At 37.4% G+C, this 23,762-nt stretch overlaps 1 protein-coding gene across 1 annotated transcript in view; it reads left to right on the top strand.

The window, feature by feature from the left end:
• The window catches only part of LOC145775965 (neurobeachin-like protein 1), a 52,390-nt gene that overhangs the window by 7,338 nt on the left and 21,290 nt on the right, over window positions 1–23,762 (top strand). Inside the window, exons 5-35 of the mRNA XM_082587407.1 lie at window positions 2,113–2,194; window positions 4,014–4,135; window positions 4,722–4,792; window positions 5,172–5,310; window positions 5,992–6,148; window positions 6,514–6,604; window positions 6,912–7,022; window positions 8,534–8,625; window positions 9,051–9,149; window positions 9,927–10,022; window positions 10,594–10,699; window positions 11,386–11,537; window positions 11,989–12,093; window positions 12,443–12,561; window positions 12,983–13,115; window positions 13,626–13,729; window positions 14,075–14,173; window positions 14,342–14,502; window positions 15,242–15,426; window positions 16,024–16,136; window positions 16,498–16,547; window positions 17,171–17,319; window positions 17,581–17,711; window positions 18,193–18,330; window positions 19,025–19,178; window positions 19,759–19,914; window positions 20,800–20,959; window positions 21,291–21,439; window positions 22,267–22,320; window positions 22,831–22,928; window positions 23,472–23,559. Coding sequence (XP_082443533.1) covers window positions 2,113–2,194; window positions 4,014–4,135; window positions 4,722–4,792; window positions 5,172–5,310; window positions 5,992–6,148; window positions 6,514–6,604; window positions 6,912–7,022; window positions 8,534–8,625; window positions 9,051–9,149; window positions 9,927–10,022; window positions 10,594–10,699; window positions 11,386–11,537; window positions 11,989–12,093; window positions 12,443–12,561; window positions 12,983–13,115; window positions 13,626–13,729; window positions 14,075–14,173; window positions 14,342–14,502; window positions 15,242–15,426; window positions 16,024–16,136; window positions 16,498–16,547; window positions 17,171–17,319; window positions 17,581–17,711; window positions 18,193–18,330; window positions 19,025–19,178; window positions 19,759–19,914; window positions 20,800–20,959; window positions 21,291–21,439; window positions 22,267–22,320; window positions 22,831–22,928; window positions 23,472–23,559 — 3,664 coding nt within the window. The remainder of the gene's footprint in view (window positions 1–2,112; window positions 2,195–4,013; window positions 4,136–4,721; window positions 4,793–5,171; window positions 5,311–5,991; window positions 6,149–6,513; window positions 6,605–6,911; window positions 7,023–8,533; window positions 8,626–9,050; window positions 9,150–9,926; window positions 10,023–10,593; window positions 10,700–11,385; window positions 11,538–11,988; window positions 12,094–12,442; window positions 12,562–12,982; window positions 13,116–13,625; window positions 13,730–14,074; window positions 14,174–14,341; window positions 14,503–15,241; window positions 15,427–16,023; window positions 16,137–16,497; window positions 16,548–17,170; window positions 17,320–17,580; window positions 17,712–18,192; window positions 18,331–19,024; window positions 19,179–19,758; window positions 19,915–20,799; window positions 20,960–21,290; window positions 21,440–22,266; window positions 22,321–22,830; window positions 22,929–23,471; window positions 23,560–23,762) is intronic.

Here is a 23,762-nt window from a genome sequence, read left to right as displayed (position 1 = left end):
GAAAAGATATTAAATGTTACAACTGTAATTTAATCTGCAAAAAAAAACTCTAAACCTGCATTCCTGAAAAGATATTAAATATTATAACCGTAATCCAATCTGCAGAAAAAAAACTCCAGAATTACTAAGGACAGCCTCCATCCGCCACGATAAAGTTTCAATCAATTTGTCCCAATGGAAACCAAGCAACATGATGGCAACATCTATGACATCACAAAGAAGCAAAATGCTTGCTATGATCGGCGCAACCTGTAGTAATCTGCACAGAATGAATAAAAATTGTTTTTAAACCTGTAAAAATTAAATGAGATTTATAACCTGTAAAAATCAAATGAAATTTAATTTTTTTCAAAATTATAACCTGTAAAAATCCCAAGGAATTGTGATGATGTAACCTGTAGTGTCCTGAACAAATGAAATAAAATCTGTTTATAAACCTGTAAAAATTAAATGAGATTTATATCCTGTAAAAATCAAATGAAATTTAAAAAACCTGTGAAAATCAAAAGGAATTTATTTTATTTTGAAGTACTTGAGTTTAAATTTGTTTCTATGACGACATTTGCCGACCAGTTCCGAACGCTTGTTCAAAAGGTGGCCACTATCAGCCTTCAGAATGGCCAGCTTTTCAGCCAAACATAGGCCACAATTGTTACGACCACCACCACTATAAGGCCGAGCACAGCTGTGGATGGACCAAGTTATTTTAGGATCAACACCCTTGTCCTTAAGGTCCCAAACTGCCTTAGATAGTTCGGTGCTGTTTCGTTTAGACCTATCCATGAAGGTACATTTATGGTTGGAAAAACGTTTTTTAAAAGTAGTTTCGCAACAACCAATGTAATTAAGAACCTTCGGGCTGTTATCAATGGTAGCTTTGTAAACAATGGCCTTCTGCAAGCATTGCCCATTCAAAGGACAATCTGGCCTCACCCTACAATTGCAACCAGGCTGCGATGGTATATTATCAGCCTGCAATATTGCTTTATTGTGGGAGGATATGACGCTTGCAACATTCGGAGTGTACAAATGTTACTTTGTGATGTCATAGGTGTTGCCATCATGTTGCTTGGTTTCCATTGGGACAAATTGATTGAAACTTTATCGTGGCGGATGGAGGCTGTCCTTAGTAATTCTGGAGTTTTTTTTCTGCAGATTGGATTACGGTTATAATATTTAATATCTTTTCAGGAATGCAGGTTTAGAGGTTTTTTTTGCAGATTAAATTACAGTTGTAATATTTAATATCTTTTCAGGAAGTACAGGTTTAGAGATTTTTTTTGGCAGATTAAATTACAGTTGTAATATTTAATATCTTTTCAGAATTATCGATTCTTTACTGTTTACATGTTTTTTCAGACCTTCTGATGATCCGTTAGGTGAAACAATTTGTAAAGGCTTCAGATAGTAATAACTACATTTGATTTAATTCGCTCTGCTTTGCCTTTTTGCTTGGCATTGAGCACTTTTTGTAGTATTAATAGTTTTCATTGTTTTTTATAATATATATATTATAACAATGAAAACTATTAATACTACAAAAAAGTGCTCAATGCTAAGCAAAAAAGCAGAGCAAATTAAATCAAATATGAATAAGATTCTATTTGATTATGATTCTATTTGAATAAGACCTTCTGATGATCCGTTAGGTGAAACAATTTGTAAAGGCTTCAGACAGTAATAACTATATTTGATTTAATATATATGATATTATATATCAAATGTAGTTATTACTATCTGAAGCCTTTACAAATTGTTTCACCTAACGGATCATCAGAAGGTCTTATTCAAATAGAATAATAGATAATAGATTAATAAATAATAGATTAAATAGAATAATAGATTCTATTTGAATAAGACCTTCTGATGATCCGTTAGGTGAAACAATTTGTAAAGGCTTCAGATAGTAATAACTACATTTGATTTAATTCGCTCTGCTTTGCCTTTTTGCTTGGCATTGAACACTTTTTGTAGTATTAATAGTTTTCATTGTTTTATGATATTATATATATAGGCTACCAAAATTTCTAAAGGTATATATATACAGTATAATATAAACCCTAAAACTCCAAGGTATTTTTGGTTTTTCTAAGCTCATTTTGTTGTAACCAGGACCAAAAATGAACCTTTAGAGAACTTGTCTTCCAGCCTCATTGAGCATATCGTTGCCATCATGAAGCATGTTGTTAAAATGGTGAGTAATGGAATTATCGTTGAAACAAGGCTTGTAATTATATTTGAAATGGGTGTGTGTAATTGCTGAAAGAAAGGGACCCGTGAGAAAGGAACTGGCCACCCTATTCTCGTTTGTGTCAAAGGCTTAGTAGAATGAGAACCATCCCCCGATGCGTGGATTCGAACATGAAACTCACCTTTTTACTCATTAACATTCATTGTCGAAACGTACAGAATTCTGTTCGCTGTAAGACCCATGCCACAACGAAAACAAATAGAGAAAACACGGAATGGCTCGTATAAAAGAAACGATATTGTGGAATAAAATACAACATTTCTAAATAAACAGAAGGCGTCGTTGGATTTGGAATTTTGTAACTAATAGTTGAGGATTCTAATATATTCTAAGTTTGCATACAGACGGTGGCGTAGGATACATGTCAATTTCATGTAAGCAAACATTTCAATTTAATAGTTCAAACATTTTGCGCTAACTTTTATTTCAATTTATTTTTCTTTGTCGAAATGCAAAAGAAACGATATTGTGTGTCCACGTCTATTAGGCGCAGACAGTTAGGCGCTGGTCAAATAGGCGCGCACACTGTGGCGTCAGGATATTTAGGTGTGGAGCACTGTGGCGCTCGTTCATTTAGGTGCTATTTCCTAGTAAAGTCTGCAGATTGTATCAGCTCAGCTTTAGCAAAACCTAGTCTCAAGCCTACCACCCTCTTGAATATAGACTACGGTATATTTTTTTACTGATGTTTGGTGTAGTTTTTATTTGACTTAACTAAAAGTGAACTCTGTCAAGTTCGGAAACTTGAATAATTTATTTATAAAGCTTTCGCCGATGCAAACCTGGACTAACAACACATAAATGCCGAACACGTGCATTAAAAAAACAATATATTTTTCTGTTTAATATAAGATTTTGTGTGAAAAGCATTGCCGGTTTAAGCAGCTTCACTCACTGAAGTCATGACTAACAACAAATAAATGCACGCGCATTAACAAAACAATATATTTTTCTGTTCAATATAACATTTTGTGAAAAGCATTGCCCTACCTGCCAAGCTTGTATAAAACAATCTGCAGACTTTACTACGAATAGCACATAAATGAACGAGCGCCACAGTGCTCCGCACCTAAATATCCAGACGCCACAGTGTGCGCGCCTATTTGACCAGCGCCTAACTGTCTACGCCTAAAAGACTTGCTCCCGATATTGTGGAATAAAATACAATTCAAAACTGTAGGCGAATAGGAAACTAGCCGAATAGTAGCAGACCCGAGAAAACATGATGCTATTTACAACTTGCATTGCCGTTCTTATCTAAAGAAAAACACTTTCCCACAACCAGAACCATCCATTTGAATGCTAAAAGCATTGACTGAGGCTACTTACCTTAGTATCGAGGCCTCGAGGGTCATGCAAACCCGCTTAATTTTGTGCAAACTCTTTTGCATGGACGTATTGCAATGCTGCAATAAGTTATGAATGTCGCGAGAAACGCGAAAAGGGGAATTCCCGCTACAATCTCGTGTGGTCGCCGTTATTTACTGAAAACAACGTGGTCGCCGTTAGTTACTGAAAACAAATTTCGAATGCCTTTATTCAAGACACAATGGTTTTATTGTCGTATGCAATCCCTCATCAACAATCTAAACTACAAGACGTATTGTTGAGGGTAAAATTTGTTATTTATGACCAGCATATTATGACTTTGATTGCTTAAATATTTATGTTGTAGCTTATCGTGTCTAGTTTATTTTTGGTGTCAAATGAAACATGGCCGAACTCAGGTATTAAAGGTTTACGAAATATTCCAAATTTACAGCTGCAAGATCAGAGTCTGGAAGAGGAAGCAATGCAATGTTTAGAAGAGTTTTTAGAGAATACATTTTACTTGATGGAATGCCTGTATGATCCTTGCTTTTCTTTTATCAAAAAAATTTATGGGTAAGAAATGTCGGTAGTCAATCTTGTCACCCGAAATGAAAATAGTTTGACATACATATATCTTACATAGTAGACCTTATCATCATCAGCCACACTCGGTTTTGTCCCCACTGGTGGGGATGACCGAATATTTCCTTACAGCGATTGTCTTCACTCCTACCTAGACAGAAAAATCTGTCACTTTTACATTGATTCAACGTCTGCAGACGTAATGTAAAGATGACTGATTTTGCTGTCATTCTGTTTATAAACTCCATCTTGCTTATAAACTTATATCGTGTGTTAAATTGAGTGGGTAATGGGTATAGTTGCTGAAGGAAAAACTACTGAGTGCTGAGAGAAGGGTTTACTGCAAACTGGCCACTCTGCTTTCGTTAGTGGCGATGGCTTGGTACATACAATGAGAAACGCGTCTTCTCATCTCCCGATGCTTGGGTCAAGTATGGGGCTCGCCTTTACCTGTTACTGTTCACTATTGTACGATGTACGTGTATATTCGCATCACTTTTAAATTAATTATATTATTTCCTTCCTGTCATTGCGCTTAAACTCCCGTAAATATTTTTTTATCTATATTTCAATCCAGGAAATGTGAACAAGTCCGCCTATCAGATTGTATCCCGCCTCTTGATGAAGATATTTTGTTTATTATTCCCGGTGGGTGTTGCTGTCATTCTGCAAGAAAATCTGCACTTTTTCTTCTTGTTTCTTTATGAGTTGACAATAATTGAGCAAATTCACGTGGCAACAACGTTCGAAAATTTACACTTAAAATGCCAGTTGCACATTGCGATATCACAAGCGCTCACATGACGATTAGGATAAGACATATGCTACCTAAATTATTTTAGCTTGTCTATGTCTAAGTAGGCCATGGTTTAACTAGGCGCATTACTACACTTTAAGTTTCATGTTTGTGCAAACTAATATCGAAAGTTAAAATACATCTTATTGAATTTACATTGACCTGAAACTTCATTGCATTTACCAATCCAAAGACATTTGCTTTTAAACACATTACGTTTTTATTGTTTAGAAATCCTTCACATCTGCAAATGCCCCTCAGGATTCGCACTCCACCGACGCCTTCTTCATATGTTTGGTGCGATTATAAGTGGGGATCGGGGGAATGCTCTCATAGCCACATCGTCTGCCACGCTTCAAATGTTATTTAAGTAAGGTTATTTAAAATTGCGTGTTGCTTATATGTCTCAGTCCATTTTTGTTAAGTTTAAAAGTTTTGACCAAATTTTGTCCAGTTTTTGAACCGTTTTTATCATTTAACATCTTCTCCTGTAAAACGACTTTCTATTGGTCGTACAGAAAAACGTTTGAGGGTAATTGCATCAACCAACTAAGGGTTTATCCATCAATATCAAACAATTTGCCATTTAAAAACGCTCTCTTACTTGCTTTCGTATAACTGTTAGAATGAGAGAGCGCAGACTCGACGACCTCTTACGCTTTCTTAGGTCGATGGTCTTTTACACTCTCTTAGTAGATACACACTGTATGTTTTTGTATATTTTTATGTACGTTTGTTTCTCATCTAAACTAAACTATCATCCATCCATACAGAAGGCTGCATTAGAATGGAAATAAACGCAAAGTTGTGGCTATGTCATTTCATTTATTGGTCAAAGTCAAATATTATTTCAATCTCAGTAATCCCGACAACTTTTAACTAGTTTTTTCCACCACCAACCTAGCTATAAAATAAATAATTTTTTACCTAAATCCAACGTGTACAGAAGTTAAAATAATTACTTGAGAGCTGAAAAGTTAAATCATGAGCAAACTTATATAGTGCTACACCAAGTTGGAAGCCTTCAGACCCTAAAAAAATGTGTTTTTAGGTACCTATCAGAATCTTTGCAACATAGTGAAGATGGTGGTGTCCCTTATGACTCCAACCACGCTTCTGAGAGTAGCTTCGACAAAGAAACAGTTGTTCTTGTGTTACGTATAATCGTCACTATGATCCACGCTCTGCACAACGCTAGCCCTGGAAAAGTAAGCTTTAGACTTGGTTTTGGACTATACTAGGAGCAAGCTCAAAATCGCCACTCTTGGTAACAACTAACCCGTGTTGAAGCACAATCTGCTGCAAGCGGATATGGCGACTGATGACGTGACTTGGATCAGAGCATTCTAAATTGACACATGCGGCTTGCCACCATTGGTGTTTGAATCGCTTATCTTATAGCCATGTTCACTACTGCTCACTGGTTAACATTGGAAACAAGTTACACAGACCAAACTGTTTTGTGAGCTATGTTGGTAAAATGTGCTTTAGAATTTAATTTTTTGACATCACCGATAGCGTTTAGTTTAGTGATGTATCTTGTGCTAAGATGCCTTTTGTACTTTTTGACCAGTGCAAAGTCGAAGTGAAGTCTGTCATTGAAGAATACCTCAAATTTCTCGCCGGCATTGATTCACACCCCGACATGCAATTGCTGATGATCAGTGAGTTGATGAATTTTATTGTGTGTTGTTGATTGTAAATGTAAGTTTAGTGGAAGTATCTTAAACCTTAGTTGTTTACATTAAACCGCTAGTGGCACTTGCAGCAAGATCTGTTCATTGAATATACCGTTCTCGATTTTCTGTGACCCAGTCGTTGTAATTTCGAAAACTTAGACACTTTGAACTACTGACGCAATTTGAAGTTGAAGTTATCACTTTTTAGAATAAGTTCCAAACTTTTAGTGTTGCTTGGAAACAATAACTCTGACCTTTACTCTTTGACCATTAACCCTGCTTGATGTCAAAGGTTTTATCCCTCAAATCCTGAACACAGGCGACCGAGCCGCCCTGCAGACAACCCTACTCCAACATGGATGCTTGCAATCCCTCAAAGATGTCATGATTAATTTTTGCTCAAGTAAGTGCCACATGTGCAGGTGTTGTATGCACAATTTCATCTTCCACAAACATAGTATCTATATTCTATATATAAATTTAATTTAATCGTTTGAGAGCGTCTTTTAATGGTCATTTAATGGTGCAAGCCAAACGGACAAAAGGAAGACAAAAATGAAATACTGTATTTTGTCAATATCAAGGAAATTACGGGAATGAAAAGCGTGCCGGAATTATTACTAAAACGAAATACAGAACAGAATAAAGAGAGTTCATAAGGGAGATCACAGCTGATCAAACATGATTAACGTGTTGAAGAAAAGATCCGTAGTCGTGGGTTCGATGCCTTGTCAGGTCATACCAAAGGCTTTTTTTTAATGTTACTGAACCATTCTGCTTGGCACTCATCAATATGGTTCTCAGTTGCTCCTCTATTCGTGGACGTCGCTATAATAGCATCTGGACTGGAAGCCAAACGCTGCCGTCCAAGATGAGGCCTGCCATATTGGCGGTTTTGGGTTTTCGTTCCAAATTTGTTTTAATGGATTAAAAGAAATACGGCATGTTAAAATATGGCACGATCGCAACACTTTAAGCTATAGTGGTAATCATGCTGCTGACAAAAATAAACACAAATGCAATCTTATGAAATATATTATCAGGGTTCAAAAAAAGTTGCCTTTTCAAACCTGATGTTTTATAAATAGGCTTCTGCGAATTGATGAAATATAGTTTTTAAAACTATTTAGAATGCTAAAAAAATTAAAAACTGCCAAAAATATGCCAAAATACCACCTCAAAATAGCCTGTTAAACGCACTAAAATAACTCCAAATTTCTCAAATTTAGCGTTCCAACCGCCAATATGGCAATCCTTTTCAGGCCTCATCTTGGACGGCAGCGTTTGGCTTCCAGTCCAGATGCTATTATAGCGACGTCCACGCTCTATTCGCCTAACACTGTTTGCTTTGCAAAACGCTGAGAAGCAACGCATATTTGAGATCGGAATGGCCCGTTTCGGTGAATCCGATTCGGTGAGCCCGATTCGGTGAGTCCGATCCCTTAACGGGGGATTTTTCAATTTTTTTTTAATTATCGGGTACCGTAGCTTAGTTATCGTTGCCGTTTTAGGGTTAGGGGTTAGGAGTTAAGGTTAGGGGTTAGGAACTCACCGAATCGAACTCACCGAATCGGACTCACCGAATAGTAGCAGACCCATTTGAGATGGATACATCGCTACATAAAAACCTTGATAAAACACACACATTTTTATTATTAAAATGTCCAACGAGCCGTCACTGGCGTTTAACGTATCTTGCTGGTCGCCATGGTAACTATTGTCATGTAGTTTTTGTGCTTTGACATTTATACTTTTGTATCGCTTGCTTGTTACCGACTCTTTGCCTTTTTCTTAACGTTTTTTCTTTCGATCACTTTAATTTATTTTTCTCTGCTACTGTCAACACTTCCAATAATAAACAAACCATAATGTTGACGTCACTAAATGAATGAATTGTGACGTATTTTTGTGCAGAAACCAACCGGGAGGGAGAAACGGCTGATGACTTTGCCCTACAATTCACCAACATTGTCAACTGCCTTGTCTCTGGCTCTGTGGGTGCGAAAGTAAGTGATAGGTTTAGGTATCTTGCATGTTCAGGTCACCTGTCTTGTATTACTTCAGTAACGCACGATTTTTGTGCACTGTTTCTGAAATATTGTTTAAGATGCTTTTATCTGGGTATCCACTCACGGCTTCCGTATATATAAAGCAGGTAATTTGTAACAGACAAATTAAACTTTTACGTTTAACTTTTACGTTTTTTTGTTTGTTGTCATTATTGTTTTGTATTGTTCAATTGGGTATAATGACCCAGGCAGCAAAATCCGTTATTTTTTACGTTGATTCAACGTCTGATGACAGATTTTCCTATCTGGGAAGCAGAACCGTCCACAGACTTTCATTTTCATTTCTAGTTTTCATCATTGGTTGTTGTATGACGCTTTTGTTCGTTTCATTCATTTTTCTTTTGTTGTTTTTGTACAACCAGGATTTGTTCATGCACATTCTTGGCACATCTTTCATGCTGCAGCACTATAAATTGATATGCACGCCATCCAAGAACGTCCTGCTCGCACTACTGCGAATGGTCAGTCGCCACATGTTTGTCATCGTACGTGACGTCATTACGCATGCATGACGTGTTAGTCCGCTGTAAAAAAATTGTTGTCTGTTTTTTTAACTGATCAATGTTTTCGCATGGGTATGAATATTTATTGGATATGCTTGTTGTGCCATTTGGATAAAAAGTACCAAGGCATTGTATGATCTGTCGCCTTCATTTTTTGGTATAAAAATAATGGCATCGTATGTGATTGTGCACATTGCACACCGTTTATTTTACGTTACGATGCAAGTCAATGACATCCGTAGTACGTATAGCAAACTTCACTCATCGGCATTAACTGTTAGTATCACGTATCGATGGTTAGCAAAATACATGGTTTTACGACATCAAACTTTTCTTCATGCTGAACAGATATAAACACTTAAGCTAGTTTTGTTTCAACTCATCTCGAAAATCTGTAGTTTTGTTTGCAAGAGTCTGTAATACAACCAGGGCTGTGGAATCGTGTAAAACATATATACTCCAACTACTCGGTTTATAACTGGCGGATTCCGGACTCGCCAAAATCCATCCGACCCCACAACTCAGACTCCACAGCCCTGACCAGATATGGAGAGATTGGCAAAAAGTATGTTCTCGGGCTCCTCGGTTTATAACTGGCCGACTCCGGACATGCCAACGACTCCGACTCCACAGCTCTTAATACAACACACTTGAGTTATCTTAATTTCATGAACAAGGTGGTAATACAATGTGACAACACGTTACAACGGTCATAACAATTGAACATTTTGACAGGGGTCAGAAACCGATGATCCGATTACATACAGTGAGCCTATCAAAAATGTTTTTATCATTCTTATGCTGTTGGAATGGCTGCCTGAAATAAAGCAGGTACGTTTCACGTTTGAAATAGATGAACATTTAAACGACGTTGATTCAATACAAATGCGTTGAAATAAAAAAATATTGTTGATCAGTTTATAAAATCACTTGCAGTCAAGGTAGCATGTTAACTTGTTATGGCATTGAATCTATCGGTTGGCGTTTATCTTTGACGTCATAATAAGTTTGTAAGACCGTGATTACCATATGATAATTACTGCAGACAGTGTTTGTTTGCAGTGTGTTGGTAATGGCAGATTGTTTGCAGTGTGTTGGTAATGTAAGTGGCAACTATTCCTCTCCTAAAAGTAAGGTGCTCTGCACAGGATTTAGCGTAGTTCAACGATGGAGCAAGAGCTTGCATGATGCTCTGAGCTACGGTCGTGTACACACAACCAAGAAGATTAACTGCAGTACAATAAATACAAGATTTATCATGGTCATAGCCTGGAATTAACTTACACACCCACATCAGCTGTTTATTGTTGGAAGAACAAAACTGCAGACAGCACTGCATGATTATTCACCCAGTGTCGATTGATTTGTCATCTCAGTTAACATTGTTGATACGTTCCTACAGGTGGAGCAGCAAATCTGGTTGTCATCTGTTCTTTCCAAAATTTTTCTTTCCTGCACGACCAATAAAATAATAGCATGCCATTGCAAGCTTATAAAGAAAATCATTGGTGAGATCGTGTTTGTGGTTATTATTGTTTCTGCATGTTGTACTTCCAGTCGTACTTTAAGAGTTATGAACAAATTCAGAAGATTTATTGAACGATATTGTAATTGTCTTTGTGTCATTTTTTAAACGTAAACTTGTGCAAAGGTTACTTAAACGTAAACTTGTACAAAGTTTACTTAAACAATTATCAAATCGGGACGCAAGTTTCGAAAAGGTACCATTAAAAAATCCCCTTCGAACTTTGTTTGGTAATTACGGAAGAAAAAAAGCATAGCCGTGGTAGAAATCAAACACACGTCAATGCAATGACTACCACCGCCATAACCCTCCGCGCCAAGTCAGCCGGTTGCAACCGATGAGTTAATTTTGCTATTATTTGCCTTTTTCCTTTGTGGCTCAAAGGGGATTTTTTAATGGTACCTTTTCGAAAGTTGCAACCGGGACATTGTTTTGAGGTAACTTACTTAGTTACGAACAATGCATATCTACAATGGATGGAGCGTTATGCAAAATTACACAAATCTTTGTGAGGGATTGTTTCACAAAAGAAACGTATCAACTTCAAAGGCAAATGGTTGTAACAAGTGTTCAATATAACTAAATCTATGTTTAAACTAAACTCGACTTAGCACAGATTTTAAGCCCTATTCGTTTTCATCTTAATTCATTCAATGCATTGTTGTCCAGCCTGTCTGATCAACCATCCATCCCTGCACCAGGAGACTGTGTTAAACCTCATCGGTCTGATTGAAGAGCTAGGTTCCTTTTGCCTTACCCCCAGGCAAACACTCGCTTTCCTTGAGCTCCTTCGTCAAGACTCAGTCTCTCATCAACACCTGGTAAGCTTGGGTCTGTTATTGAATGACACACTAATATATTTAATCAGTATGTGGAAAGGAACGTTTTTCCTGGCTGTCAGCGCAAGGCTGAGTACTCGGTAGAACAGCGAACAGTGACTCACTAGTACTGTGAACAATTGCAATTCGCTAACGATAACAGTGATAGCTTTCACGTAAAATACATGAATATCCCACAAACAATCAAAATCAATCATTTTATACCGATGCCGAGTAACGATTTAGCTTGGAAGATCGTAATCGCCAAAGTCTGTATCAGATCATGCACATAATTAATTTATCATCACTGTAAATCAGGATTGTGAAAAACAAGATTGACCTTGTCATGTCGTGCTCAGGGTTTCCCCACTCAGTTAGAATGTTGCAGGTAATTTAAGCCAAGGTCACTGTATGGTGAAGACAACGTTCATAATGTAGTTTTGCATTCTCTTAGAACAAATACTTCAATAAGCTCCTTCATAGCTTATCAGTGATGGCATACACCGACGATACCGACAGAAATCCTTCATACTGTTTCGATTTGCAAGATGAAACCTCTGTGAGTGTGCCCTTTGCTGCAGAGTGCAGACGCGATTTTGTTTATGGTGTTGCTAGTTTGCTGTCAACATGTTAAATGTAGATGTAAAATCAGTTATTTTCGTTACTTGAGAAGGGCTAACTTGAGTATGCTCGAAAACATTCGTAATGTATAGTTTAACTTCACTCTAATGTATGATGTTAAATGCCTTGTGGTTGCTTGGTTTTATTTGTTTATGGTTGAAGAAAGTCATCTCTCTATCAAATTGTATGTTAGAATTAACTCAACTATTTCACTTTGATTGTTCGTATTCGAGTTTTGTTGAAGTATAGCTGTAAAAAGGGCCTGGTTATGTGGTAACTTGTTGCAGGGGATAACAGCCCCCATCGTAAAGAAATGGGGCGGGCCTGGGTTCACTGTCCACACATGGGTCTGCTTGGAGGATTCTGGTAAAAGCACCAATTCAAGGAAACGTCGTCAATTGTACAGGTAGCGGATTATATCCACGATGTTTTATTACCATTGCAATAGTGAACTATTCTGTTAGTTCTAAACGTACAACTTGAGTAACATTGACACTGGCTGTACTTGGATTTTGTAAAACACTCGTTTCAATGCATCTGATGGACAACACCATCAAAAACGCTTATTTTAGTTGTTGATTAACGATTTAGATCAACCAACCTTCGTGTCAACCTTCTGGTATGCTACCAAGTGTCCTGCTAAAAACACATCCGCATGCACTTAAACGGTGTCAGACCTACGCTCTTTAGAACATGTTGCTAGGGCTCTGACCACTCAGTTAATCTACCATGTAGCCAACTGCCGACAATATCAGCTTCTGCTTTGTTCGAACCTTAGTTTCAGTTTCATTGCAACTTGGAAATCAAACTCACAAATTAATTTCTAGTTTTACCAACGACCATGGTGTGGGTATGGAAGGGTTCTTCACTCCAGACTGCCATCTGGTGGTGTGTGTCAGTACCAAGAAGAATTGCTTCTCCGTTAAAGTAGGCTGCGCCTCTTTCAGTGACCACAAGTGGGTAAGTAATTACTTATTTCACTGGTTGTGGTAAAGAGAAAGTGTCGCGTGTTAACCTACCTGGTGGACTACCACTCGGCATTATGACATAATAGTAATGTTAACATGAAGTGTCGTCATATTATTCGGATTATTATGGCATTTAGCTAAGCTTTATTATATCATGAGATGGTGTTGAACCCAGGTCCACCGATGTAGAGACAAACCGTTACCTTTTGGTTCAATGTGCACAACCATTTCATACGGCAATTACTGAATCAATGTCTAAAAGTATTACTTCAATGGGTTTTTGCATTTTATTAGACACAGAAAGTGCTTAGTTTCGTTATTTTGACCGATTTGCAGAACTTATATCGAATATTGGTAGAGCAATGCACGTTGCTGGGTATATCTCCACTCAAAGTAATTTTTTCGGTTTATACGACGCTCAAAATACACAGAGCTTATCATGCAATGTTCTGTTGTTGTGAAACTGCGTGTATGTTCTAACTTCATTTTCTATACCCCACAGCACTGCGTGCAGATAACACACAGCCCTAGCAGGAAGGTATTTAGCTATGACGGAACCTTGCAAGTTTATGTTGACAATATCTTGAAGCTATCTATACCTCTCAGGTACCTTGTGTGTATTATTTCTCTCGCTATCGTGATAGCATTCTGTCATATTGATATGGTTTTATTGTAGTTTATACGTAGAGGTGGTGTTGTTAAATTGCATGTATTTTTTTAGTTTCAAGTGCTTGCAATTTTGCAATAATCTACTGTAATGTCATAGGAATCGATTCTGTTAAAACAACACCATATTTAGTTTAATCAAGTAAAATCGAAGTGTATGCTTGAATTGTTGTGATTGTTGTTTTCATCGTTTCTTTTCGCTTTTCCTTTTGTCATATCTTTTCACATTTTTAACATTTTATGTTTAAAAAATAAAGACGAACGATCAAGTTACGTTCTTTTCAGGTTTCCTACTTTGACGGGCACGTTTACACTTTGCCAGATTGGTTCTCCTGGTCATCGTACAAACGCCGCTCAGTCAACAGCGGTCAAAGGTCATTGCGAGTGAGTAGACGTTTTAAATTCAAATTGATCACGTGAGCATGCAATGCAGTGTTCAACCTGTCTTTATTAATAAATTTTTGATTTGTTTACTTTTGATTTCACAATGTGTTTTGTGTCATTTTTTTAATTATTGTAAAAGGAGATTTACACATTTAAATTTTATACCAGTGTAAAAAAGCATGGTAACACTGATGAAGTTGTCACGATTGAAAATGGGACCCAGGACGAATTTTGGGGCCAAGCAACCTCTTTGATGGGCCAGCTTGGGCCATTTCTGATGTTGAATGACACAGCAAAGGATGTCCAGCTGAACGCAATGTACAGAGCAGGTGATGGATTATTATGATTATTTTATTATTACAATTATTTTATTATGTTTATTTTATTAATAAGCTTATTATGATTATTATTATTATTTTAATTTGTTATAATTATTAGTAGTGTAGCCAAGAATTTTGAAAGCGGAGGTTTTGACAACCCAGCGGCGGGGGGTCTGGGGGGCCTCCCCCAGAAAATTTTGAAAAATTACTTTGAATATGGTGCATTCTGAGAGCATTTTCAACAAAAATGTGGGTATGAATATTCCTGTAAAATGGTGCTGTCCGTGGCATAGCAAAAGGATAAGATTATGTTTTCTTCGGCATTTTTCCGAAATAAAGCTAAATCTCTGTGTTTTCTTGTTGCTAATTCCTGGCTGAGATGTTTGGTATTGGCAAAACTCGCTATTTTAATGCAGTTTTGTTAAAAATTAGGCAATTTGTTTTAGACTGAAAGCATCATTCTCAATATCGTAACGTCACACGCGTGCCAAAGGGGGGAGTTGTAACCCCTAAACCCCCCCCCCTAGGCTACGCCACTGATAAAATTAGTAATTGTTATTATATGATTATTATGATGATTTTTTATTATTTATTATATTCGTGGCTTTTTGTTGTTTGATATGTGTAGTCACACTGTATACGATTCAATGCCAATCCGATAGTTGCACATTTACAGTTTTCTAACCCAACCACTGGTCTTCTTGTTTCCTTTTTTTGGACTTAATAAACGGATTTTCGTTTCGCTCAGGTCCAGACATGTGGAGGTGTCATAATTCCAAGAGCGGCTTGCTTGATGACGTCCTTCCTTCCACCATTGTGCTATACTATGAGGCGAAGGCTTGCTTTAGGCAAGTCTGCAAGGACGTCTCTTGCAACGAACTCCCCAGAGATGGACGTTTGACTGGCCATAAGATCTGCACTTGGGATATCAAGGTTAGCACAAAGTCGAGTGACTTTGGCTTGACACACGGCTTAGCTAGATGTTAAAAATACCACTCTTCTTTACTCGGGGGGTAAATTGTGACTGCTTTAGAAAAGGCAGCTGAGAAAAAAGGTCTGGCCACCTTACTTTCATTTGTGACCGTTTCAATAAGTATCTTTTTTACATTCAGTGCTCGGCCGCTGCGTATGTCGTATTTAATACGTTGAATGTTGTTATCTAGCTGTTGAGTATACAGATTTTGCGCTATTTAAAAGGCTATTTGAGTTTGACTTTAAAATGTATTTGAACTGTAAAAATATTTTTTCTGAAATCTCAAAGTCGTGAACTGAACTGTGAACTCGTGAAGTGAACTGTCATAGATACTGGTTAAACTACAAGCCTTGTCTGATGCCATCGTTCATCGCTTGAATAGCATGTGAAGAAAGGGCATTAAGTTTATAATGGATCACTTATTTCTGAAGTTGCCTTTCACGTCACTATTTGTGAATCCAAGTTGCAGTGTTTACTTTTTTTCAATACGCACTTCACGTTTCGTGTTTGACGCTGGCATTGTCTTGCCTTGTGGAATAATTTACTTTTGTCGTCAGAACTCAGTCAATTGCATTGGAGGAATAAATCTCTTCACTCCTTTGCTGGAGATCATTCACCTAAGACACAAATCTTCATCTGAAGATCCTGGGATCACACTTCCGGAACCAATGTAGGATTATCAATGCTACCTCAAATCATTTAATCTTTAATTTCATACCAACTAAAATTCTCTTCTGGTTTGCTTACATGTTAAATTTTTTCAAATTGTCTCTGTTATAAAACAGCGACTTTAACGTGCCGTTGCATTTTCTTTACCATTTACTAATCGATATGATATTAATAGCACTGCGTTTTACGCGATCCATCACAAGTCTATATTGCTCTCCACATGCACTGGTCTCCACACTCTTGCTTTGATATTGCCTACCTACCTAGTAAACCGCTGGGTGGAATGTATATTGTACATCTGCTATAAAAAGAAGCTGTGTAAAAGTTCTAAACATCTAACGTTAAACGGGTTGTTTTTGCAGAACACGACAAGACAGTCGGACCAGTTTGTCGTCTCCTCACCGTCGCCTAGGTATGTTTGTTGTCGTGTGGTGTCATTATTTCGCTTTGTGAGTCCTTTGTTTACCAGGAAACAATATTAAAACTGCATTGTTCTTCTAGTTTTAATTCCATGAATCCACGGCGTGTATTTTCCGTTCCCATCATGGTTTGTTTTGTGTTCCTCTTTCTAGTAAACTCACAGCTTTCATGTTTTTATACAGTTCCAACGCACGGTGGTACCTTGATTAAATCTGCTGCTGGAATAACTGAAACATTAATGCTTGTTTCAAAGATTTTGGCTGCTGAATAGAATATATTCAGATAGATTTCTTAGAGTGGCATCTAAGAATTTGTCACAGAATCAAACGGAAACCTCAGTCTAGTTGTTGACCTAACATACTGAGCTACGAATTGTAGCCTAGTTATCTAACTGTACCTGGAGCTGAACCGGAGTCAATTGACTTTCCAACGAATATTCGTCATAGCACATGACTAGGGAACTGTGTTCCGAAAGCTAGTGCAATTCGCTATTACAACAGTGAACTCGCAGTATCAGGCTAAAACAGGTCGTTACAATCTACATTGTACAAAGTAAGTAACGATCATGCTGCTAAAAGCGAAACTCAAGCTGTTTCAATTGAGTTTCTTTTGCAGCGGTTGTGAAGAACCCGATTGCAAACTTCATCCTGGTATTGACCAGCTTCATAACAAGCAGCAACTGTGAGCTGGGATGGCATACCTTCAATGCAGAGGCAATGGTGCAATGTGCCACTATATCCACTATAGGGGCTTTACTGCAGAAGGTAGGGCGTTTTTCATTTGGGTCTGTAGAGACTTTGCTGTTTAGCAGATGGTGATGATGCCACTAAAACCTTTATAAAAACCAATGCTGGGTTTTGCAAGAGTTTTACTAAGCTTGATTGGTGCAATTCTTTGAAATGATTTTTTTCTGATCTAGTCCGAAAAAAAAAAACAGTTAGATTCTGGCAGTTATCAAGTACATGCTATGTAAGAGACACAATGTTCGTTTAGATGCAACACATATACCGCGGATGTACTTTCAGATATCTGTTCCTTTGCTGGATGAGAACCTTTTGTGGTCCATTCAGCATTTCGTAGGTTCTGTAAACACAACGCAATCTAACGGAAATCAGCTGCTCATGGATGTATATCAATACCTTGTGTTTGATTTTAGGTAAGTCCCTCCATTTTGTACAATTTTGAGTTGAATTTTGTACATTATGCTTATTGCCACTATGTCTTTGGTATACGAGTATTTAACTTTAACGAACTTGTATTAGCATTGGAACTACGAGTTTTATGTAGAATTTTAAATATTATACTGTATATCATGTTTATATCCTATCACATTTAAAATTGTAACTTTCTATGAATTTCTAGTGTCATGTAATGAAGCTCAAAAGCATTTTCTATATCTTTTGAATTCCTTAAATTCCAGAAAGGACTTTGCTAATCTTTTTTGTATATGTGATTTAAATCACGTTTTTGGAATTGCAAGATTCGTTTATTAATCAGCAAAATATTATTATTATTATATTAATTATAATTTCATTATTATTGCTTTTATTTGAAGCGAAGCTTAAAGATAAATAAATTGCTCCTTCTGAAGAAAATTTTAACATGAATTGATTTTAACATGAACGTTGTTTTTACAGAATTTGGTCTTTGTCCGACGCCACGACGCAATACAGTCATGTGCAATATCTTTCAACTTTAATAAAAGAAAATAAAAAGACTTTCCGTTCCTCATTTGGAGTGCAGTATCTTATGGACGTCATAAGGAAGTTTTACAGGTAGTTTTTTTTTCTGACAAAAGACTTGCGTTTGGTTTCATGAAGATATTAAGATGAGTTGTTGCAAATGCATTTGTTTGTAAGATTTTCCATGTCTCCATTCCGACATTTCAGCATCTCTTGTAAAGTCTTTTAAACACTGACGTAGGGCGGTCACTGGGTTGGCGGTCAATCTTCCGTATTTATGCGGCATTGGTTGTTGACTGAGCTGCAAAAATAAGATAACAATGCATAGTTTCTGCTTGTACAGTTCAGTTGTTTTTATAGTTCCAACCATCACAGCGAAAAACAAAACCTGTCAACATGGCAAAGGTCTGGAAGGTAAAAGTGAAGTGTGGATCAGTAGAACCTAATTGTTTTATCAACTAGATGCTGCAGAATTGAAAGTTGACGTTCATTTATTTTTGTCGTATCCAGGCTTACTCCCGGTGGTTGAAGATTTACATTAAGTGACCGGGAAGGCAAGAAAGCCAATTTTCGTGTCCACCTTCAGGGATGGGTTTAAGTGTCTTGCCAAAGACACAGCCGTATGATCATGAGCAGTGTCGAATAGGTGCCTTTTCAAGTGCCTTACTTGGGCTTACCACTCGGCTTTGCTCTGATTGGTTTAAACTTACACACGGAATATCCTTATTAAGTCTGTTATAACAATCCCGCATGTGCAACAGTTATGACAAGCGTCTTTTTCTTACAGTTCAACTAATGGCCGACTCTCGCACGATGACGCCCGTAACATTCGGGTATCTTTGCTTGGTCTCGTCAAGTACTACGTCACAGATGACGTCACTGGCCGCGAAGTTCTTGCGCTTTTTGATTTCGTGTCGGCATCGAAATCCAGCGATGTTCAAGTGAGTAAAGATACCAGTGTATCATTGTAGCAGTGTTGTAATTTGTGAGAGTTGAATATTTCATTGGAACGAGAACCTTGATATTTATCTGGTTCACTGCAGTTACTCAGCCAACAAATCAACCATTTTTTACATTGATTCAACGTTTGCATGTGAAAAACGTTTGATTTGTTGTCTGGGTCACCGCTCACGTGATACAACTGTTTACGATTCTTTGCAGTTTCGTGAATTGTGATTGTTTAGTGATTTGTTAGTTTAGTGATTGTTTATTGAATCATAATTATATTTGTCATTGTTTTGCCAGAAATTGTTGAATGTAGTTTATCTTGTGACAATGCACGACTATTATTTATACATTGTTTCCACGTATGGCGATGTAACAACGGTCTCTTCTGTCCACTGGGTTTCAAAATTGAAGAGATGCTATTCAGTTTTCAGTAGCAAACAAAAATTGGAAATGATAAAAGCATAAAAATCTAAATTTGCTACAAAAGCAGTTTTTCAATTTGACTAATAATGCAAGAACAAAGTTTGTTCGAAATTAATATTTCAGTCTTTTCATTCCAAATTCTTTGATCAGATCTGCGAGGTCCTGGAGCTAATGCGGACATTATGGAAGGTTCAGAGCAAAGATCAACTAGTTCTCCAGCTCTCTGAAGCGCAATTTGTAAATTACATATATTCGTTGCTATGTCTTCCCGAATACAGCGACAAAGTTAGGATTGCTGTGTGCGAGGTAGGAGAGCTTCCTTTTACTAATGTGGTTTGTGCTATTGTCATAATGCTGTTTGTGACAGCGATAATAACGTTTTTGATTAAGTAAAGAGTACTAATTATACACTCACCAGACTTGCCTGGGTACGTCAAAAGCAATATTATTTCAAAGAAAACGTATTAAATTCAATTATAGACAGATAGCATTGATAGCAACTTGATGGGATTGAATTGCATAATTCAAAAACAATACATAAAATAAAAGATAAGTACATAAATTCAAACGTTTTCGGAAAATTTTCTGCCCTCATCTGGAAAATAACTTAATTCATCTCAAACAAAAACTACAAATATTCATAAAATGTTAATAATAAATTACTGAAAAAATAGTCATTGCAGATTTGCAGTCATTTATCATTAACATTTTATTGGGTTATTTTAGAATTGGGTTCTTTGAACAAATCGAATGGCTTTTGTTAATGTTTCGTCTGGCGACGTTGAAACGGTGTAAAAATGACAATTTTTGCTGGCCGGGAGCTAGGCTACCGAAGTTGAACTGATTAGGAGGTTGCAAACATATTTCCTTTCGATGAAACCTATAGGCTACCACGTTTGATTTGCCTTTATACTACATTCAAAAGTTTTGTTGACATCATTTTTTGACTGCTTTTAGTTACAGCATCTTTCTGTGAAAAAATTTGTTTTGATGTAAAACAAATAGTTTTCTCCGAATAAGGCTGTCTCCGAATAGGGATTTCTCCGAAACGGATTGTCCCAATAGTAGCAGACCTATCAAGTTGCTATCAATCATCTGTCTATGGTATTCATAAATTATCTCTCTACCAAAGCTTTAAATTCAATTAATAATGTAAATTATTTACTGAAAACTCTTCTTCCTCCTCCACAGATTCTCATTCTCCTCTTCCAGACACCACGAGCTGTTGAGAGACACAAAGCTGAACTAAAGCAGAAGGACATTGGCTTCTGTGACATCCTCTCTCGGATGCAGGGACTTACCATCTCTTCAAGACTGGCCACTTTACTCTTTGAAGCTATCAAATTGACCGGTACGTATTCTTAAGATGATATGAACGATGAAGTTACTAGTGATTATAAGAGTGCCGCTGCTTTTCTTTTTGTCGGCCAATCAGATTGCGTTGGCCCGAATTCGGGCACAAATAGTCAAAATTTGACATATCTGTACAATGTGTACATTCTACAAATACATACAGCCATCAGTTTTCTTCTAAGTTATAGTTATTCACTGTTTTGCATTCTATACCTTATCCTGACCTAAATATTCCCTATGATGTGCATAAAAGTGTACCAATATTTTTTTAACATATTTTTCATACTTGATTCCAATTGATGAAATCATTTCTATTTTTACTCTTACAGATGTGGATGGTGCAACATTTTTGGCTTTAATCAACTTACTTTACCAAACCGATGTGACGATAAGGAAATCGTTGTGCCAATATTTCCTCACACTCGCCTACTCAAAGAATACTTTCCTTCGGGACTGTGCCCAGCAGAAAGCGTGGCAGGTAGTGTATTCGAACATATCATTGATATAGCCCGGTGGTGAAAGTCCTGGCTCGACCTTCGAAAGGGCGCCGGTTCCACACCGCTCGAGAGCATGCGGCTGTGTCTTTGGCAGGAGATTTAATGTCATGTCTAAAGGTAGACTCGAAGATTGGCTTCCTTGCCTTCCCGTCCACTTAATCTAAATCTTAATTGCTTGGAAATGACAAAAAAAGATTTCATTCACTTTTACACAACAATAAAAGATTAGCTCAAGTTAGAACAATGAGATAAACCCCCACCGCGGGGTCCGTGCCCGAGTGGTGAGAGCGTCTGACGAACGAAGGGCGTGAGTTTGAGACCCACTGAAAGCACACTGCTGTGTAAAAGTGAACGTGAAGATTGGTTTCCATTTCTTTATTTTTACAATCCAAATCGCTCACCACCACCGAAAAGCCTGGGTACGAAAATGACAAGGACTGGTGTTGACTTGTAGTAGCTTAGTTAATTCTGACAAATGCAATTTTTTTAATTTGACTACTAGAGACAGTGAACTTTCTTATGGCATACTTCCCCGCGTGTGATCATCATCACCCAAATTCGGTTTTGCCCCCACTAGTTGGGGGTGGCCGATTCTTTCCTTGCAGCGATTCTCTTCGCTTCTCCATCTCCACTACACACCATGCTTGTAAAGGTCGAAAGTTGTTGCAAGACAAAGTTTTGATGTAACGATGGTCCAGGCAGCAAAATCTGTCATTTTTACATTGATTCAACGTCTGCAGACGTTGAATCAATGTAAAAATGACAGATTTTGCTGTCTGATGGTGTACGTAATTTTCATAATGTTTAGGAAGTCTTCTCGAAACTCTTCATTGTAGAAGACGTAACAGCCGATCATCAATCGGTAAGTGGTTTAGTTACAAAGTGACATCTATTCAACGTCACATTAGTCCTGTTTTGCATCTTTATTTGTGATTTTATTTCGATTAATTGGCCTATTTTTACTATTCCCTTTCGGCATGTTTCAAATTCAAGTTGTTTTGATATCACTTATATTTCACCGTACAACATTGGAAATGTATGCCAATGTACGACTGCCAACCCCACAACCCCCATTTCACTTCAACACATCATACTTACCTTAGCTAACTTTTCATGTCCAGGCGGTTATAGAAGTTGCGTGTTTAGGGGTATGGTGCATAGGGACATGATGCTTTATGTGCGTTATAAAGATGTGCGTAGCCTCATACTGTACTTGCACTGTATGTCATCATCTATTACGAATGCACTAAAAATAGTATATCGTCTTCCACCCACCATTTTATAGTGAGACAGACCACCATGATCTTGACAGCACATTTTCAACATAAGCGATGTTGCTTCTCGTTTGTTTTAAACTTTGTTTCTTTCTCAGTCACCTCCACTGCTTAGCAAGTCCAATTCACTGCAGGAACAATCTGTTTTCGCCAATGAGAACCTGGATAGGAAGGACCCTCATGGTCAGCCAACAAGGTTTGTGGAATTGTTTATTCTGCCGCATTTGTTTGTTTCTGTAACAAAACCAACGAATAGTTTCATTTGCTACCAAATTACCAGGACATCCTGTGTAACCACAGCTTAGGCTTCACTAAACACCAAACCAACAAGTTGTTGAACTTATGTTAGACCGAAGTTCTCAAGTTCACAGCTCTTCAACTATCAAGCAAAAGCCTGGATACGATAAAAGTTCATGGTTTGCATTATGATATTATCAGAGATAACGTGTTGGCATAGCAGAGTGGTGAGAGCCCTGGAACGGCAATCGCAAGGGCGCCGGTTCGACACCGCTCAAGAGCAGGTGGCTGTCTTTGGCAAGAAACTTAAAGGCATGCCTGAAGGTGGACACGAAGATTGGCTTTCTTGCTTTCTTGTCCACTTATTCTAAATCTTCAATTACCAAACTTAAACCTTCATACGACAGATGGCATAGCAGATATGAAGCCAATATAGCACGATATCATGACATTGCTCGACATATTAATCTGTTGTATTAAGTTTTATTCTATCTCACTTCAGAACCTTTTCATCAAGCAACGCAGAGCAAGATGATTTTGAAAATGTGGGTCAGTCTGACCTGCCAAGATCGCCTCTTCACTCAAACCACGTAAGCTGACATATATTTTTCGTATTGTGACATCATATTATATTCGACAATGATCATTTTGAAAAGCAACAAATAAGCTGTGTATCACTGAAAACGTATTTGTTTGTGAGCTTATAAAGAAAACTACAGTCCAAAACAATACGATTCTTGTATGAATCATCTGATAAGATGCCAAATGATGTAGATTAATTTAGATCTAAAAT

Source organism: Aplidium turbinatum, chromosome 1, assembly GCF_918807975.1.
Source record: "Aplidium turbinatum chromosome 1, kaAplTurb1.1, whole genome shotgun sequence".
NCBI lineage: Eukaryota > Metazoa > Chordata > Ascidiacea > Aplousobranchia > Polyclinidae > Aplidium > Aplidium turbinatum.
The sequence above is the reverse complement of the archived record's forward strand: the minus strand, read 5'-3'. Positions and strand labels throughout refer to the sequence as shown.